Below are 15,966 nucleotides of genomic sequence, written 5' to 3' on the forward strand. Positions count from 1 at the left end.
GTGGAGTAAGCCATGCATATCTGGGGGAGGGGCATTCCTGTCAGTGAGGACAGCAAGTACAAAGGCCCTGAGGTGGGAATTGCCCTGGTGTGTATGAGAAACGGCGCAGAGACCAGCGTGGCTGGAGCAGTGTGAGTGGAGTGTGTAGGAGTGGTAAAGACAGTAGCAGATGAAGTCAGAGAAGTCGTGGGCGTCCTGAAGGCCACAGTCAGGACTTTGGTGTTCTCTTGAGTGGCAGGGAGTGACAGGGCTTCAGTGGCTGAGTGGCTTTACCAGGATCACCTTTGCTGCTGTGGGGGCAGAGGTGGATGTGGGGAGTCTTGTCAGGTGCTAGTGCAGCAGACCAGGTGTCACAGTCAGGCTGCCCAGGAAGCGGGCCCTGAGATGCAGATTAGTGAGCAGGAGGCTTAGTAGGAGGTGCTCTCAAGATTGACACCTATAAGAGAGGTGGCAGAAGCAGGGTTTGGCAGAGGGAGAAGCTGGGTAATGATGCAGGCTCAGTAGGAACCTCAGCTGAATCTATGGAATGATCCCTCAGAGCTGCCCCATACTGGGGCAGGGAGGCCAGGCCTTCACGCCCCACATGCAGTGGTGCATGAGTACAGGTCCAGCATTTCATGAGTACAGTATCCCAGCCAGGAAGGGACTTACTTGCTGGCTCTGTTCAGCAGAGAAACAGAACCAATAGGATGTATGCCTCTCTCTCTCCTCTCTCTCTCTCTCTCTCTCTCTCTCTCTCTCTCTCTCTGTGTGTGTGTGTGTGTGTGTGTGTAAAGAGATTTATTATAAGGAATTGGCTCATGGAATTATGAAAGTCGGCAAGTCCCAAGAACTACAGGGTAAGTTAGCAAGCTGGAGACCCAGGAGAGCCAATGCTTTAGTTCCAATCTGAGTGCAAAGGCCTGAGATCCATGAGAGCTGATGGTGTGGTCCCTGTCCGAAGGCTGGCAGGCTGAAGACCCATGAAGGGCTGATGTTTCAGTTCAGATCTGAAGATAGCCTGGCAAGAAGAATTCTCTATTACTCAGGGGAAGGGCAGCCTTTTTGTTCTTCTCAGGCCTTTAACTGATTGGATGAGGCCCACCCACATTAGGAAGAGCAATCTGTTTACTCAGTCTACTGATTTAATGATTAATATCATTGAAAAACACACAAAATAATGTTTGGCTAAATATTTGGGGACCCTAAAGCTTGGTCAAGTTGACATATAAAATTAACTAAATGCAACAATCACTGCAGGGGGCTGACCCCTAAAGGCTCCTGCTGGCAGTGTTCCCAGCGGCAGCTACAGGGGTTCTGGGCGGCTCCTCACAGCACCCACCGCTCCAGGCAGGAGGAGACACAGGCTTAGAGCCAGGGGGCAGTCGTGGAGGTGGCAAAACCTGGTCAGATTCTGGCTGTTGTGCAAGTAAGCCGACAGGATTTGCTGGCAGATCAGGTGTGGGAGGTAGGTGAAAGAGGAAATCGAAGACCCCCAGAATTTGGCCTGTGCCACAAGAAAGGCAGGACTATCACTGTTTGAGAGGCAGGACCGCAGCGATGCAGATTGGGGGTGTCAGCATCTCATAAGGAGTTGAGAGACTGTGTGGTGTTCTAGCAGAGGTGTGAAACAGGCAGTTAGATGTAGGGGTCTGGAGTCTGGGGGAGAGGTCCAGGTTGGGAGTATAAACATGGCTGCCGTCTGCAGAGAAATGGGATCTCAAGCTAGCATCTGGATGGGAACTCTGAAGTGGGGATGCGACCGTCACCTGACTGGGTCATCTCTGGTCCTAAAAGAAAAAACTGTCTTGCTCTCCCTATGTCTCTCACACCTGAATAATTTTCTCTAAAAGTAAAACAGGTGTTTCCTTCTTCAGTAGAATCTGTTCCATTTGTGTATGAACTTATTTGTTTAACTAAGGATCTGAATGAGTACACAGGAAATACATAGAATAAAAACCTAAAATCAAAAATGAAATTAGTTTCATGGAAAACATATTTTAAAATAGGAGGCACAGATGATGGAGAAAACTACAAAATACTGATCTGTAAGCCTATAAGGCTCACTGGAAATGAGCCTTGTGGCTCAGAGCTTCCTGGCAGCCAAAGGTAAAAGGGAGATATAGTCTATTACTATTCAACAGAAGAAAACACACCAGTTCTTCAGGGAAAGTCATTTTTTTCCTTTAGCTGTTGGCTTTAGAAGAAATGTCTTATACCAGACTTCCTATAGGAAATTTGGGTAGGATTTGTCCCTCTCCTGAGGGAGAGAGAATTCTTCCTGCCCAACCGCTTTCAGGCTTGAATGCGCTGCTCCTGGAAGGGGGAGGTGAGCTCCCCACCCCCACCCCAAGGCCAAGGGAAAGGTTCTGGAATCTTCATGTAAGGGAAGCCTCTGCCAGCTGTGTGTCTGCTTTCTGAGGGCAGGGGCCATGGTCCCACCTCCAGGGCTGGAACCACAGTGAAGAGCGAAGTTATTTTTATCACCTTACATATCATGTAGTTTATTATTATGTTCATTGCCTGTCTCCATTTTTAGAATATAAGTTCCATGAAGGCAAAGACTTTATTTTATTCCTCTATATTCCAAATACCTAGAATAGAGATGGCACATAATAGGTGTTAATTAGTATTTGTTCAGTGGATGACTGAGTGAGTGAACAAATGAGGTAGAAAGAACCCGCTCCCATCAGGCTTTCACGCACCTTCTCCCAGCCTGACCCTCTCTATAGGGGTCATGGTCATGGCCTGCAGGGACCAGAAACTCTTACCGATGCTAAGTAGATGCTGGGTGACGCTGGGTCCGAGGACACCTGGGGGCAGTCAAGCCTGAGGGAGGTTATTTTGCCCGCACACCAGGCCCTGACATTTAGACTGATCTGGATGATGTCTGAGGTCCAGCTGGCTCTTTTGGAAGGAGAGTAGTGCCCTTCCTTGCCTTTCCAGAAGCCAGAATTGTGAACAAAGTTATTCCAGCCAGCGTTCCTGTGCTCTTCTGTGTGCTCAGCCCTGGGATAAGCACTATATGTGTATCTCACTTTATGTTCAGAATAGCCCTGTGAGGTGGGTTCACTGATCACAGTTGCTTATGGAAGAGACTAAGGAGCCTGTTCGTTCATGCATCCATCCATCCATTCATTCATTAAACAAGTACTTATTGAATGCCTCCATGCGCCAGTCCCTCAGCAGCATACCTACGGCTAGTCACAGAGCTTGTAAGTGACGGAGCAGGATCTGGGCCAGGTAATTTGATGCCAGAGGCCACACTGCCACTCTGCTGCTCTCCTGCATCACTGCTGGCACCTGTGGCACCCTGACTCCACAGCAGCTTTCACTTAGTTGTGGAGGGATGAGACTGGGGCATCTAGCTTTCCCTCATCTTATAGAAGGAGACCACACAGGGCCACAGACATGATGGGAAGTGCCTCTGCCAGCCCTGTGACTTATGCCTGCTGGTAAAAGAGTTGATGGGGTCTAGGGCTGACCTCAGCTTTTCCTGTGCCTAGATTTATCAGCATCTGGGAATTACTGAGAACAACTCTTCCCAAGAAGGGCTTGGGGTGGCACTTCCACTGGTGGGGTCTGCAGGGGCAGGGAAGTGTGGTCAAAGGCTCTGGCCTTGCCCTCAGGTAAATCACTGCTGGCCAGGGTCCTGGCTGTGGTCTGAGGTTTTCTTTCAGAAGAGCCTGTGGAGCGAGAACAGCCTAGCACAGCCTCTGAGACAGAGCATCATCATGTCAACAGAACCATGCCTCTGGCACGGCCGCAGTCAGGGAGCCTGGGGAGGCACGCTTTTCTCTGGGTTCCTAGACTGCCCACCCAAGTGCCACGGAATTAGCCTTCCTACTTTCTCCCTGAGCATTTCTTGGAGGGGGCACGTTAAGATGCAGACTCAAGCCAGACCGCTTGTGTGAGAATCCCAGGGCCATCCATACTGGGCAGTGCAACTCTGTACCTCAGTTCTTTCATCCATAAAATGGGGAGAATAATAGTGTCTTTGAGGGTATGCGACATGCGTAAGCTAATACACATTTCTGTTTCAGACAGAAGTTGTCAACACTATGTGCGGCTACAGAACTATTGACAAGGAGGTAATGTCTTTGAAATCCCTTTCCTCCAGAAAGCTTGCTTTTCCTGTCCCATCTCCAGGGCGATTGGGGTGGGGGGAAATTCCTAGGGGTGAAGCTCTTGGCTGCTGAGATTTCCCAACATCCCTGGCTATGGAGAGAAGCCAGGGACCGCCATGGTTTTCCACCCCTACTTAGACGCAGAAGGGCTCAGGGAGCAAAGAACCCCCAGGCTGGGAGAGGTTGCCTGTGGGGTTTGCTGAGCACCTACCGTGGGCTTGTCTGTGAGATATACCCTTGTGCCCAGTGCCCTCAGCACCAGCCTGCCTCTGTTCACACTGGCTGCCTCAGCCTGGGACCCGGGAGTCTGGAGGACAGAGAGCCCTCTGGGGGATCCCCTCTGGCTCAGCTTCCTGTGCAACTTCCCTAGACAAGGAGAGAAGCTGAGAAGAGAGCTAAAAATAATGATGACTTGAGATGCCTCTGAGCACTTGGTTCTCCAAGTGACGTCCAGGACCAGCAGCAAAATTCCTTCCAGGAACTTGTTAGAACACACATTCTTGGGACGGGGCCCAGCAGGTGATTCTGACACATTTGAGTTGGAGAGCCATAGATCAGCAGTGATTCTCAAGCCATCAGACCCAAAGGCCAGTTTATAATACTTACTTGGTAATGCCCTATTTATTATCCCGAAATGAAATTCCTGCATAATGTAACCTACCTACACACGTAATTTCAAAATGAGTAACGTAATGATCTCACCGAGATAAAGCAGAAATAAAATAAAACAATTTACAACCGTATAACATAGTTCACATGTAAATGCTCAGGTATTAGGTAGATGCAGTAGAAGACAATGCAGTCAGGTTTTTGCACCACAGGGACAGCTGCTACCTTGAGGGCGTGTTATGTTGGCAACTTGCGTACTATGGGCATTATTTTTGCAGTTGACATGGTTTTTTAAAAGGATGAACAATTCTTGATAAAGTTCTGAACAAAATGAAGTATAATCATTTCTTAATTTACACAGAAGTATTTCTGCAAAATTCGGTGTGTAGTAAAACCACAGAGAAAACACTTTGGTTTTTACATGTGCCTGGAGTTAGGCTTTTGGCTCAGATAATTATAGATGGGTTTTCATCCACATGACTGTCTGGAGGACGTCTAAGGGGCAGCAGGGAACTTGTTGTGAAGTAGGATTGCCCTGAAGGATTGCTCTGAAGTCCCTCAGTCCCTAACCCCAATCACTGTGACATCGGGAAGTGCCACCACAATGTTCCCAGTGCTCTCTAGAGAAGAATACTGCTCATTGAGACTTCTCATTTTATATGTGAGAAACTGAGGTCCAGAGAGGCTGAGGGACCTTGAATGTGTGGCAGAGTTGGGTCTGGGGCTCTGCCAGCCTAGGTCTTCAGCCAGGCTCCTCCCTGTGTAGCGCCTTGTCGTACAGAATGTCATCCACGTGCGGGGCTGCACCAACGCCGTGCTCATCTGGTTCATGGACAACTACACCATCATGGCGGGCCTCTTGCTGGGCATCCTGCTTCCCCAGGTGGGCTCAGGGAGGGGAGCTGGTGGTAGGAGTGGTGAGCAAACTGTGGGTTCAGATAAAGTGGCTGGTGATTACAGTGCAGAGGAGGTTTAAAGGGCTGGGGTGAAGAAGGCTCTTGGACCAGCAATCTGGGCTCGCCCTGGGAGGGCTGGAGGGAGAGGGCCAATGGCAATAGCATTGCTTATAAAGCTCTTCTGAGTGCTTCGCACGCACTGCCTCCTTCAGTTCTGTGCAGTAGATACTATTATCGTGCCATTTTACAGAGGAGGCACTGAGGTTTGGCAAGGTTAAGTGTCTTGCCCGAGGTTCCCCAAGTGGTGAGTAGCATAGCTGGGGCGGAGACAGGAATCCCAGAACAGAGAAGCCTCTGCTGATGGGGCATAGAGAGGGTCTCAGGGGTTTTCTGGTGGCAGGGCTCGGGGGGAGGCTGAGGAGGGCCCAGGCTGCGGCTTCTTAGGCATTAGGGGTACTGGGGAGAAGCCTGTGCTCTGGGGGTTTTCCAGGTCACCAGTGCCATGAGAGCTCGTGACTGGCAGCCTGTGTTTCTGGAAACTGGGGACTGCCAGAGAGGGCTGCCCGGATCCCCATCAGGCTCTCACCCACCCTGCCCCTTCTCCTCAGTTCCTGGGGGTGCTGCTGACGTTTCTGTACATCACCCGGGTGGAAGACATCATCATGGAGTACTCTGTCACCGATGGGCTCCTGGGGCCCGGGGCCAAGTCTGGCGTGGAGGCGGCAAGCACGGGATGCTGCATGTGCTACCCCAGTTAGGGCCAGCCTGGGGCAGCACCTCCAGCAGGACGGTGCTGGGACAGCACCGTGTCATGGGGGCCGGACAGGATGGTGGCCCCTCTCCCCGCACTCAGCACTGACCAAAGTCCAGGCTGCATTTGTTTTGGTGGCCGGCTCAGGCCTCCCATGGCCACTGCCTCCCTGCGGGGCAGAGCCTGAGGCCCTCTCTGGCTCCAGAGTTCTGTGTCTGCCCACATTACTGGGTGTGGGGAATAAGGATGGCTCTTCCCCAGGCTTAGATTATAGCCAGGGGAGGGATAGCTCTGCATTCAGCTCAGGAATGCCTCATTTCTGGCAGTGCCTTGGCCTCTGGTCTTTATGCCCCATTGTGGGCGGTTTTGTAGTGATTCGTAAGTGGGGAGAGAGGAGAGCCTCATAGTGAAGGAGGGGAGGGGTGCAGCCACCAGGTCCCCAGTCCCTTGGCCACACCCCAATGGCTAGAGTGGCCCCATTTCTCAGCCTCCATGTGCCTTGAACCCTCCCCAAGGGCTGCTGCTTTGCTGACCAGTTTTTTTTTTTTATGTGATTTTATAATATTCATTTTGTACAGAGTTAACAGGAGTTTCTAACTAATCAAAGCTGGGTATTTCCCCACACCCTCTCCTCTTGTCCCTCCAAACCAGTTTATTAATCAAACAATAAAGTCTTGATTTTTTTTGTCTTTCATTTGTGCTGTTTGGTGGAGAGGGGGTAAGGTAGGCCTGAATGTGGGCTTGGCAGTCCCTTATTGGTGAAGGATTGAAGGGTCTACCCTGGGGCCAAGGCTTTGGACAGTTTGAGACACAGAAGCCTGGGAGGATCTGCAGCTGGCCCGAGGCTGCCTGCTCCAGGTTTGGAACAGCCTCTCCCATTCTTCCGTGTTGCTACTTACGGAAATGGCTTTTCCCAGCTGTGCTGGTGGGCTGGGCCTGGAGTCTGTCCTTCCTGCTAGGAATTTACTTGTGGGAAACCTCAGGGGAGGAGGCAGAGGTGACAATACCTATTTTGCAGACTGAGGCTAAGCCACCTATGGCATGAGGCTCCTATGAAAGTGAGACAGATGGGAACTAGTAAAATCAGAGGTCCGGGGAGGAGCAGTGCACACGAATCCACCCTGTACTTCAGAACCAGAGCCACCCTCCCTCCTACAGTAAACAGCTTACTATTCCCCAGCAGAAGGCCACATAATGCCAAGCATAGCCTGGTGCTGGTTGCCCCCTGCTGGAGACAGCAGGACCACCCAGGCCTTCCTGCCCCGAGACTTGGGTTCTAGATTTTCTATGAGGTTATTGTAGCCAGGGCATCAGAAATAAAACAGCAAGAACTCCAAACCTGAAGAACTTAATCTAAAGGTGTTAAGAGAAATGTCTGTCACACCCAGGAGTTAAGTGGTCAGATCTTGGTCTGCCATGGATAAAAGCCTGAGTTGTCTGATGTGTAGGAAGGGACACAAGAGAGATTTTCAAAAGGGTAGAATAATGCAACAACAGCAAACACATCAGTGAGCAACTTTGTGTCTAAACTTGTACTTGTCTAAACATCTTGCAGATATTAATTCCTTGAATCCTCATAACCGTATGTGGTAATTCTTGCTATCATCATTTTATTGATGGAAGAACTGACTCGGAGCAGCTAAGTAACCTGCTTAAGATACATGGCTGGTAATTGACCAACCCATGCCGTGACCCCAGGTAGAATCTCACGGGGCACTCAGCCCCTCTGCTCTGTTGCCTCACGTGGACACATGGGACTCAGTATCCCAAGCCAGGGACAGCTGTAGCCCCTCTTGCAGCTGTCTTCATGGTTTAGCCACTGCGGCCACTACTACTAGAGCCATTGCCTGGTTCCCATTCTGACCTGGACACAAGGCCAGGTCAAATTCTGTGTCTGGCTAGTGGCCTCAGGGCTCTCTGGCTCTAGCTGTTCTCTGTGCTAAGGGGGAGGCAGCCGCTTTTGGGGCAGCAGGATGCAGAGGCACTGAGGGCTTTGGGACTGCACTGATGAGTCTGCTTAGCCAAAGTCACATTACCCTGGAACTTGGAAACTTCTGGTCACCTTGTCCCCCCTTTTTCCACCACCACGCACAGACACCAGACACTGATGCTTATGTGGACCAAGGATCATGGGTTGGTGCCCTCAGATGGCTGAGTTCCGGTGGACACTTTTCTTTTTGTCCAAACCTCAGCCACTCACTAGTCCTGAAAGCAAAACAGAGCATATAGAGAGGACTTTTTCAGCCCTGTGCCTGGGACACTCCTTCTATTAAACCCCTTTGTGCTTAAAAGCCAATGACGTGATCTTGACTTGTCTCACAAGGATGGAAGAATGACCTTCAAAACTAATCCTCATCATACACCATGGCACACAGAAAATGATGATACCAGTGCAGCCCATAATATTTGTGGAACTAGAGATGATTTGTGGGCTTTGATTTTGGACTTCTTTGTTGTTATATAATTACAAGGAAAAAAAACAACAATAAAATGCATTAAGGAAGACTGGCTTTGTACAAAAATTCCAAATACAATGTTCCCCAAATTATTTTTCGAAATAAACTGGTATACTTAACATAAACTACACATATTTAAAGTGACAAATATATCATTAATGAAACCATCGCCACAATCAAGATAATGAACATATCCATTACCCTAAATATTTTCCTCTTGTCCTTAGAATTCCTTCTTTATAACCCTCCCCACCAACACCCTGCCCCATTCTGAGACAACCATGGATCTGCTTTCTGTTTTTCTAAATTACTCTGTATTTTGTAAGTGGACTCATATAGTATGTACTCTTCTCTTGGTCTGGCTTCTTTCATTTAACATAAGTATTTTGAGATTCATTCATTTTGTAACATGTATCAGTAGTCTATTTCTTTTTATTTCTGAGTAGTATTTCATTGTATGGATGTACCACAGTTTATTTATCCATTTGCCTATTGATGGACGTTTGTATTGTTTCTATTTGCTGTTTTTGTTATTACAAATAAAGCTACTGTGAACATTCATGTACACGTCTTTATGTGGATATATACGATTGACCCTTGAACAAACAACACAGGGATTGGGAGTGCCCCCCCAGTTGAAAATTCCAGACTAACTTTTGACTCCCCCAAAACTTAACTACAGGAGGCCCTTAGCATCTTCAGATTCAACCAACTGAGGGGCCAAAGCATTATTTTTAATCCCAGTTAGGAATCCACGGGTGGGAATCTGTGGCTGGGAATGCAAAAATAATTGTTTTCCATCTGTGGTTGGTTAAATCTGCAGAATTGAAATCCTTGAATGCTAAGGGCTGACTGTATTTACTGGAAAAAATTCACATGTAAGTGGGACCGATGCAGTTCGAATCCATGTTGTTCAAGGGTCAACAGTACTTTCATTTCTCTTGGGGAACTATCATGGAGTGGACTAGCCGGATCATATTGTAAGTGTATGTCTGACTTTTTAAGAAGCTGCCAAAGCGGTTGCATGATTTTCTCTCCCCAGGAGCAGTGTGGAATATCAGTTCCTCTACACCCTTGCTAGCATTTGGTAGGTTGCTCTTTTAAATTTTGGTCATTCTAATGGGCGTGTGATGATATCTCACTGTGGTTTTACTTTGCATTTTCTTAATAATCATGTTAAGCATCTTTTCATGGGTTTATTCATCATCCACATAATTTCTTTGGTGAAACATCCATTTAAACCTTTTTTAAAAAATTGTATTGTTTTCTTATTATTGTGTTTTGAAAATTATTTATATATTCTTCATGCAAGTTCCTTATTAAATATATGATTTGCAAACATTTTCTCCTAGTCTCTGGCTTGTCTTTCATTCTCTTAACAGTGTTTTTTAAAAAGCAGAAGTTTTGTCAAATATATGGTGACAGAAAGAAATCTCACTACGGGCGGTAAACACGCGATGCAATATATATATGCCTTACTGTTAAACTGTATACCTGAAACTTACTGGATTTTGTTAACCAATGTCACCATAATAAAAATTAATTTCAAAATAAAAAGCAGAAGTTTTAATTTGATAAAGTCCAGTTTATCCATTTTTTTTTCATTTGTGCATTGTACCTTTGATATCATATCTAGGAAATCTTTGCCTAACCCAAGGTCACAAAGGTTTTCTCCTATGTTTTAGAGTTTTACAGTTGTATAAAACAATTACATTTAGGTCAATGGTCCATTTTGAGTTAATTTTTGTATATGGTGCGAGGTATGAATTGAAATTCATTTATTTTGTATGTGGATATCCACTTGCTCCAGCACCCTTTGTTGAAAGATGATCTCTCTCCACCAAGTTGCTTTTGCACCTTTGTTGAAAATTAGTTGTCCATATATGTGTGGGTTTATTTCTGGATTCTCTATTCTGTTTTATTCAATGCCAAATAGAAAGCATGAGAGGAGACATCTTTGTCTTATTCTGGTCTTAGAGGGAGAGCATTCAGTCTTTCATTATTAAGTATGGTAGATGTAGGTTTTTCATTGGTTGAGGAAGTTCTCTTATATTTCTAGTTTACTGAGAATTTTTATCAAGAATGGATGTTAGATTTTGTAAAATGCTTTCTCTGCATCTTTTAAAATATGTTAATATGGTGAATTACATTGATTGGTTTTAAAATGTTAAATCAACTTCGTGTTCCTGGATTAATATATTGTTGGGTTGGATTTACTAAAATTTTGTTTAGAATTTTTTGCACCTATGTTCAGGAGGGATATTGGACTGTGGTTTTCTCGTGTCTTTGGTTTGGGTATCAGAGGAATTCTGGCTTCATAGAATTAGTGGGGAAGACTTCCTTTTCATTTCAACTTTTGGGAAGAGTTTATGTAGAGCTGGCATTATCTCTTCTTTAAAAGTGTGACAGGATTCACCCATGAAGCTATCCAGGCCTGGAGGGTTTTTTTGTAATTTTTAACTACAAACCCAATTTCTTCGATGGATACAAGTTTATTTATTTCTTCTTTGGTAGTTGAGTTCTTCAAGGAATTTGTACGTTTCCCCGAGATGTCAAATTTATTGACATAAAGTCATTCATAACATTTTGTTTTTATCCTTTTAATTTCTATAGAATCTGTAGTGATTACATCTTTTTATTCTTGATATTGATAATTTGACTTTTTTCTATTAGTTTGGTCAGGTGTTTATCAATTTTACTGATCTCGAAGAACCAGCTGGATTAGTCACATGAGTATATACATAAGCTATTCCTATCTGAAAACAAACAAGCAAACAAGCAAGCAAACCTCTTTCGGTCCTACTACCCAGCTAGTCACACCCCTCTTCCTCTCCATTCCTTCACAGCAACCACTTTGTCCGTACTGTCTCCGATTTTTCTCCTCTCATTCACTCTCACATCTCTCTAATTAGACTCTTGTCCCCACCCTGCCACCCAGATTGCTCTTATCCAGACCACCAGTGACCTCCTTGTGGCTAAGTCCAATGTTTTCTCCTTCTCTCCTTGGCTTGTCGCAGCCCTTGGCCAGCTGATCACGCTCTCCTCCTAGACATGCTTTCTTGTTTTTCTTCGAAGACAGAAACCTTGCCTGGTTTTTCTTTTCCTTTTGAAGCCACCTCTTCTCAGTCTCAGGTATTGGTTCCCCTTCCCAGTCTCTTCGCATCCAAGGGCCCCGTCTGTCTTCTCTGTCTATATTCACTCCCTTAGTGACCTCCTCCGACCTCATGGTTTTAAAAACTCCCCAAATGACCTTTCTCCTTTAGACTCAAATATCCACTGACTGCTCAGCATTCCACTTGGATGTCTAATAGCGACAGACAGCTCACACCTAAAAGTTCCAATACCGATTCCTGATAGTCCGCTCCAAGCCACCCCTGCAACTGTCTTCCACATCTCAAGGAACGACCACTCCAGCCTTCTAGTCGCTTAGGCTGAAGACCTTGGAGTCCGACTTGAATGGTCCTCGAATGCATCAGGTCTTGGGTTTGTTGTTTCCTCTGCCTGAAGTGTTCTGCGCTCAGACGTCGGCATGGCTGGCTCTCACTTTCATCTGGTTAAATGTCCCCTCCTCGGTGAGACTGTTCTTGGTCACCCTTGATAAAACTGCAGTCTCCTTCCTTAATTAATTCCCTGTCTCCTTTCCCAGCTTTGTTTCTCCCCTTAGCATGTGTTGTTACGTAACTGCTATTTGCTTTACTTATCTTGCTTATTTTCTGTCTCTACTTGTCTTAGCTTGGGTTCTCCTGAAAGCTGATCTGGAGACAAATGCTTCATACAGATAATTTATTTGGGAAGTGATCCCAGGGAGCAGGAGTGAGGAACAAGGGGAAAAAAGTAAGGAAAGAGAGAAAGCTACTGTAAGAATGCATTATTGCATCAGCCATCACAGTGGGGTTGCTAACTCCCTTGGGACCCCTCGAAGAGGCTTGTGAATGAACTCTCCACCCAGGCAATGAAAGAGAGGAAACGTTTTTCCATTAGCTCCTATTAACTCTCCTGCACTTTAGGATGCATGAGTACCAAGCAGGTATTTTTCAAACCCTGGCCTCAGAGGAGTCCCAGAGTAGGCAGGAGGTAAGGCACTGCCCCTTTGCACCTGCTCAAAGAACTAGATTCTGCAGTCCTGGATGAAATAAAGTATGAGGCCAAGAGGATTTAGAATGGAGCACAGTAGTGTCTGGTTCCCACTGTATCCCCAGCACCTAGCCCAGTGCCTGTCACATAGTAACAGATCAGAGTTGTTGAATGAGAATGAGCTGGAGAGATACTATCTATGGAGAGATAAACCCCAAGCAACCCTGACAGCCAGGCAAGCCCTAGCTTTTGTCCTAGACAATCCAGGGAGTGAGTGGGGCCAACGCTCATTGACTGAACATTAGGAAGTGCTGAGCCATTCTGGGACCTGGGGTGGACATGAACTCCAGCCTCCTGATCTCTGGGTCACCCCTTCTCTCCACTGTGCCACAGTCAATCAAGTAACAACTGCTCCTTTGTCATGCTTGTTGTGCATTGGCTATGTGCTCAACCGTAATGATTTGTAATAACTATGTTACACAAAGGGAAACATTTTCAGGAGGGGTAAGGAACGTGTGTAGGGGCCGCCATCCAGGCAGTGGTACAGCCAGGATTTGAATACAAGTCTGACTCCAAGGCCATTATTCCTCCGCGTTGTGCTAGCCTGGCGTTGAGGTCCTATCTATCACTCCAGCCTCATCCCTGGACTCTCACTCCAGTCAGCAGGTCCCTGAACTTACCCAGCTCATTCTTAGCTCGCACGGTCCTACCTATCATCTCACCAGAGAGATCCAGCTCTCAGTTCTTCCACATTCCCTTCTCCCCATCTCCTCCAAGTCTCACTTCAATTCTGTGTGTGGAGGGACTTATTTTATGACTACCCATTTCGCAGATGAGGGAAACTGAGGCCAGACTGGTTTAGTCAGTTGTATGCCAAGAGGTTCTGCCAGCAACCCCACAGCCTGGCTCCAGGCCCTGCCCTGCTTACCACCCGCCTGGGGCCTAGGAAGTGCCCAGAAACATTATGGGGCTTTTGGTTTTGGCAAAGAGTTCTGGCTTCCCAGATTTTCAGTCCTGAGAACCCAGGAAGACAGAAGGCACAAGTTTCCTGGCATGGCTGTATATAACCACTAGATGGCGCTACCAGCCCACTGCTTGGAACCCTGCACTAAAACTACATCCTCTCCATTCCGCAGACCTGGGCCCATTGTGGCACAGCTAGAGTGCCTCCTATCCTCTACCCTAAAGAAGCCGGCCGCAAAGTGAGGGAGCCTAATATACTATATGTACCCGTATATAATAGTTGCTCAATACATAATCATGAAACGAGTGACCATTCTAGGAAGTAGGCATAGATGACACTTTTCCATCCCTGTTTCATATAGACTAGGACACTGAGACCAATACTAACAATAGTAATAGGTTACTATTATTGACTATGTGTGTGAGGGGGGGCACTCCGCTTAGCGCATTTTATTCTTCGTCCTATCTAGTTGTCACAGCAATGAGTCAAGTGCTTTAATATTGCCATTTTTCAGGTGAGAACACTGGGGCTTAAGAGAGGCCAGTTAGTGGGATAAAGAGAAGGACCAGGATGTGAAGTCCTCCACCTGCATCTGACCAGGATCACCTGTTGGTAGTGCCTCCTTCCCTGCCCCGGCCCCCATCCCAAACAAGATCCCAGGTGAAGCCCCTTACGGTGCTCAACCAGCACAGCCTCAGCGCCAGACATTATGAGACCACCAGAGGGAGCCTTGGCTTTTCGATAGCCATGGAAGGGGCTAGAATGAGGCTTGGGAGGGTGGCCGGGATTTAAATGCTAGAATGAGCTGTGTGGGCACCTGGGTTCTGGAGGATGGTCTCTTCCTTTGTGAAAGGAGGATAACCACCCCCACCTGGCCTGGTGAGTCACTGTGGGTGACATGAAACCACACATGTCAAGTTATTGATGTGTGAGCGCTCAGCGCCCAAGCCCTGGCCCCTCGTACTGAGCAGGCCATACTAACAAGCAACAATCATAACACAGTAGTCGTTGAATGTATATCTATCTTACTGATTTGCTTTACATGTTATTAGTCTCCCCCACCGGCAGGCAGGATTTTTTTCTGCTTTACGCACTACTGTCTCTCTCAGTGTTCAGATCACGGTGGGTTCTCCATGAGCAAGTGCTGACTGAGAGAATGGAAATGGCCTGAAGCATGTGGCATCTGTGCTGGGCCAGCCTTCTGGGACTCAGTGGGTCCCTTGTATCCTACATACTCATCTCAGAGGGCCAGGCTGGGGATGTTGCACCACCCTGTCAGTCTGTCAGTCTGGTCAAAATTTTGACCTTTTCTGGGCCTCTCTTTACTCCTCTCCAGAGGTAGAATCTAAGGATTTACAAGTGTGATGGCTCAGGGGGTGGTCATGCCAGATGTAAGGATGCCCTTTAATGCCACCTGTCACCCTGCCCACAGCTGTGCTGCCCACTCCTTCTCTCTTGCTACTGTGTCCTTTCTTCCATCTGCCAAAGTGAACATGTCATGGCTGCCCCTCCCCCTTCCAATATCCAAAGAAAAACCCAGTGAAGTCACTGAAAATAGAAAAATATCTGCATAAACTTAAGAAACTAAGTCTGTGCTGGAGACAGATTTTGTAGCAGCTTCTAGCCACAACCCAGACTAAGACACCATTAGTGAAGGGTTGGTGGGGGCTCAGCCTCCTGGGTGGGGTTTCCACGACTGGCCTGACTGTCCCCCTGATGCCGACTTGGGCAACAGTGAGGAGCCTCTGGCACAAGACAGTGGAGGTCCCCTCAGAATCATTTGGACCCTACCGGCAGTGAAAGAGAGTCTTAGAAACCAACTCAGTGAGAAGAGCCACTCAAAGTTCCCCGGCCTGTGTTGCCAGGCCTAGAACAGGGTCTCCCATCCAGAAGGGGAGCCAGCATGCTGAGAATATTGGCCAGGGCTTGACTGGGCTCCACATACTTCAACAGCTCCCACCTTAAATCTCCAAGGAAGATTATACAAGGATCTGAGGGTCTTATGTGGGAGCCAGAGCAATCCAAAAAAAAAAAACCCTTAGAAATAACTCTTTGTTAGAGGAGGAGTCACCACGAGGAAAAAGAAAAAAATTTGGAAGGATAATTTTAC

The 15,966-nt window shown here is 47.1% G+C and overlaps 1 protein-coding gene across 2 annotated transcripts in view; it reads left to right on the plus strand.

The window, feature by feature from the left end:
- The window catches only part of TSPAN15 (tetraspanin 15), a 47,769-nt gene extending 40,721 nt beyond the window's left edge, over nt 1-7,048 (plus strand). The window contains exons 6-8 of one of the 2 annotated variants that reach the window (XM_039871991.1): nt 4,027-4,070; nt 5,482-5,598; nt 6,220-6,381. In XM_039871991.1, coding sequence (XP_039727925.1) covers nt 4,027-4,070; nt 5,482-5,598; nt 6,220-6,238 — 180 coding nt within the window. In that variant the 3' untranslated portion in view covers nt 6,239-6,381. Of the gene's footprint in view, nt 1-4,022; nt 4,071-5,481; nt 5,599-6,219 lie in introns of both variants that reach the window. The other variant, XM_039871990.1, reaches the window with a different exon arrangement.
- Nucleotides 7,049-15,966: the final 8,918 nt, after the last annotated feature.

Source organism: Pteropus medius, unplaced genomic scaffold (genome assembly GCF_902729225.1).
Source record: "Pteropus medius unplaced genomic scaffold, Ma_sr-lr_union100, whole genome shotgun sequence".
Lineage (NCBI taxonomy): Eukaryota > Metazoa > Chordata > Mammalia > Chiroptera > Pteropodidae > Pteropus > Pteropus medius.